Raw genomic sequence first — 2,725 nt, 5'->3', positions numbered from 1 at the left:
TTTTTATACTTTGACACTATAGATGTGTTAAGAAACTAATAATGTAGAACAAATTATCTCCAACATATTATCGTTTGAAGGGCAAAGAATCTTTACATAACAGATCTATTATCGGTTTTTTATTAGAAAGTGGATTATTACAAGTAGTTAAACTTGACTATTCTAGTAGTCTTTGATATTATTATTATAATGAAAAGCGTATGTCATAGTCATTCTTTTTTACACTGTCTTTTGCTTTTGTTTCCATTATTAATTTCTCACCAGAAAAATGCTGTTTGCCTCCTCCCTATACACTCTCATGTTACTATATGAATTTGCGGATTTCTCTCATCTTTGTCTTCTCATTCAACTATTTATAACTAACTATCTAGGGTTCTAATCTCTCTCTCTTTCTCTCTCTAACTCTTAAAGAGTCTCTCTCTAAGAGTAGATCTTGAAAAGATCTAGCCTAGCTAAGGGTGGAAAAGGTAATGATCGAAATTAACATATTTTATTCAATAAAACCTTAAGGTATAGTTTTTATGCCAAAATATATATGGATTTTATTTTATGTTTCGTCTAATAAATTAATGTTTCTCTTGTTCGATCATCATGCTTTTGGCTTTTGAAAGATTTGGAGCATATGCAATGTATCTTCCAAAATAGGAAATTGTTGAAAATTGAGAAACTTTCACATGTCAAGTGTGGTAGGTGTGCTTTTTCTATTGTCCCATTTGGCCACTTCCATGTGAACATCACAAAGGAAAGAAATTGAGAGGGAGATAGAAAGAGAGAGATTAAGAGGGAGATGGAGTTTGAGAGAGAGAGAGATATTAATAAACAAGTTAAGTCTCCATAACCCTAGTTTAGAAACATATGTCGATCTATGAAATGATAGAAATTAAACTTCTTATTTTTCACTTAATTATACATACTACTATGAAAATAATTAAGGATACCAAGAATTATATATTATGTATAGGATATAGTTTTTGTGATTTTTTTTTCCATCTATGCTTCCAATTTTCAGTTATAATTGTGTTGTAGATTTATATTAAATCATTTAGTGAGGTGAAAATTAGAAAGATATTTCATTATAATTTTTTTTCCTATTATTTTGATATATTCTTGAAATTAATTAAATATTTTAGTTGGATAAAAATGAATTAATTAACATTAGATCATTTTCATTAATTTTTTCCATTTCAAATTTTTGTCATTATATAATTATATTATTTCCATATTTTTTCTGCATTTTGTTATATTGATATTATGATTAAAATTAAATTTGTCAATATAAATAATTTTTGGCTTGGTTATATATATAATTAATAACTTTGTTTTAATTTGTTTGGTTTATATTGAACTAAGGTTAATTAGATTGTGATGGCATCTAGCTACTCATCCAATCCTCCATGTGCTGCTTGCAAGTTTCTAAGAAGAAAATGCAATGAAGAATGCATATTTGCACCCTATTTTCCACCAGAAGAGCCTCATAAATTTATAAACGTTCACAAAATATTTGGAGCAAGTAATGTTAGCAAAATTCTGAATGAAGTTTTACCTCATCAAAGGGAAGATACAGTGAACTCTTTAGCATATGAAGCTGAAGCAAGGATTAAAGATCCAGTTTATGGTTGTGTTGGAGCTATTTCAGTTCTTCAAAAACAACTTCTTAGCCTTCAAAAAGAACTTGATGCTACTCATGCTGATTTGATTAGGTTTACTCATCAAGGTTCTTCTTCTTTTGGACATGTTCACTCTCAGGGATTTTTTAATTACCCTTCTAATTAATTTGAACAATGCTATGTCATTTAGTTTCCTATTAATTAAATTCAAGTTCACCATTTAGGGTTTCCTATTGTAAAGTATGAGATATTTGGATCAATATATAATATGTATGTGCATATATTTTTATTATAATAATTTTATAAAATATCAATATAGATATAGTAGTTTTATCAATATTGCAATGTGATGCAATTTGTGATTCTTATTTGTTGTTTGTGTTTTCAATTTTTTTCCCACATTTGTAGTCTATAGAGACCGTATATTGATAAATTTTTCCTTCTTAAAAAAAAATTCTAGAAGGCAAATATTGGATGATTAAGATAATTAGTTATGAACGTATTAAATTGAAGTAAGAAAAAAAATGGTTTGCATGACTAATAAACTAGCTAGTTTTTTCTTTTGTCGAGAAACCTCGTCGGTTAATTAAGATTATTTGTTCTCTCATGTAGATTGGGAGCAAAACTTGCTTATGTGCTTGAATTATATGTGTGTGTTGGGTGATCAGCTGGTCACTCTCTTCTTGTTGGTGTTCTCTTTAACCTTCCATCAGCTTATTCTTTCGAAGGAGATTCGTGCTTGAGTTTGGCAAAGAATTTTGGATCTCTAATGTTGTTGTTTTAGCTTGATTCCTCTGTTGTATTGGGTGGTTGTGTTATTTTGTTTTTGTTGTTTTTATTTCTCTTTAGTTGTTTGATGCCTCTGTTATAGTTTTTGTGCTATTTATTTGATGTTATTTTATTTCTCGTTTTCTCTTTTTTCTATATATATAATCTATTTGCTATTAAAAAAAAGTAGTGATAAAATATTTTAGTTAATTAAGTTGCTTTATATATATATATATATATATATATATATATATATATATATATATATATATATATATATATATATATATATATATATATATATATATATATATATATATATATATATATATATATATATATATATATAT

General features: G+C 26.8%; 1 protein-coding gene across 1 annotated transcript; it reads left to right on the top strand.

Moving 5' to 3' along the window:
• The first annotated feature begins 1,365 nt into the window (after positions 1–1,365).
• LOC127093707 (LOB domain-containing protein 25) lies at positions 1,366–1,773 on the top strand. Its single transcript, XM_051032625.1, has one exon. It carries the CDS (start codon positions 1,366–1,368, stop codon positions 1,771–1,773), a length of 408 nt encoding a protein of 135 aa, XP_050888582.1.
• The last annotated feature ends 952 nt before the right edge of the window (positions 1,774–2,725 follow it).

Source organism: Lathyrus oleraceus, chromosome 1 (assembly GCF_024323335.1).
Source record: "Lathyrus oleraceus cultivar Zhongwan6 chromosome 1, CAAS_Psat_ZW6_1.0, whole genome shotgun sequence".
NCBI lineage: Eukaryota > Viridiplantae > Streptophyta > Magnoliopsida > Fabales > Fabaceae > Lathyrus > Lathyrus oleraceus.
This window is presented reverse-complemented; position numbering and strand designations above follow the sequence as displayed.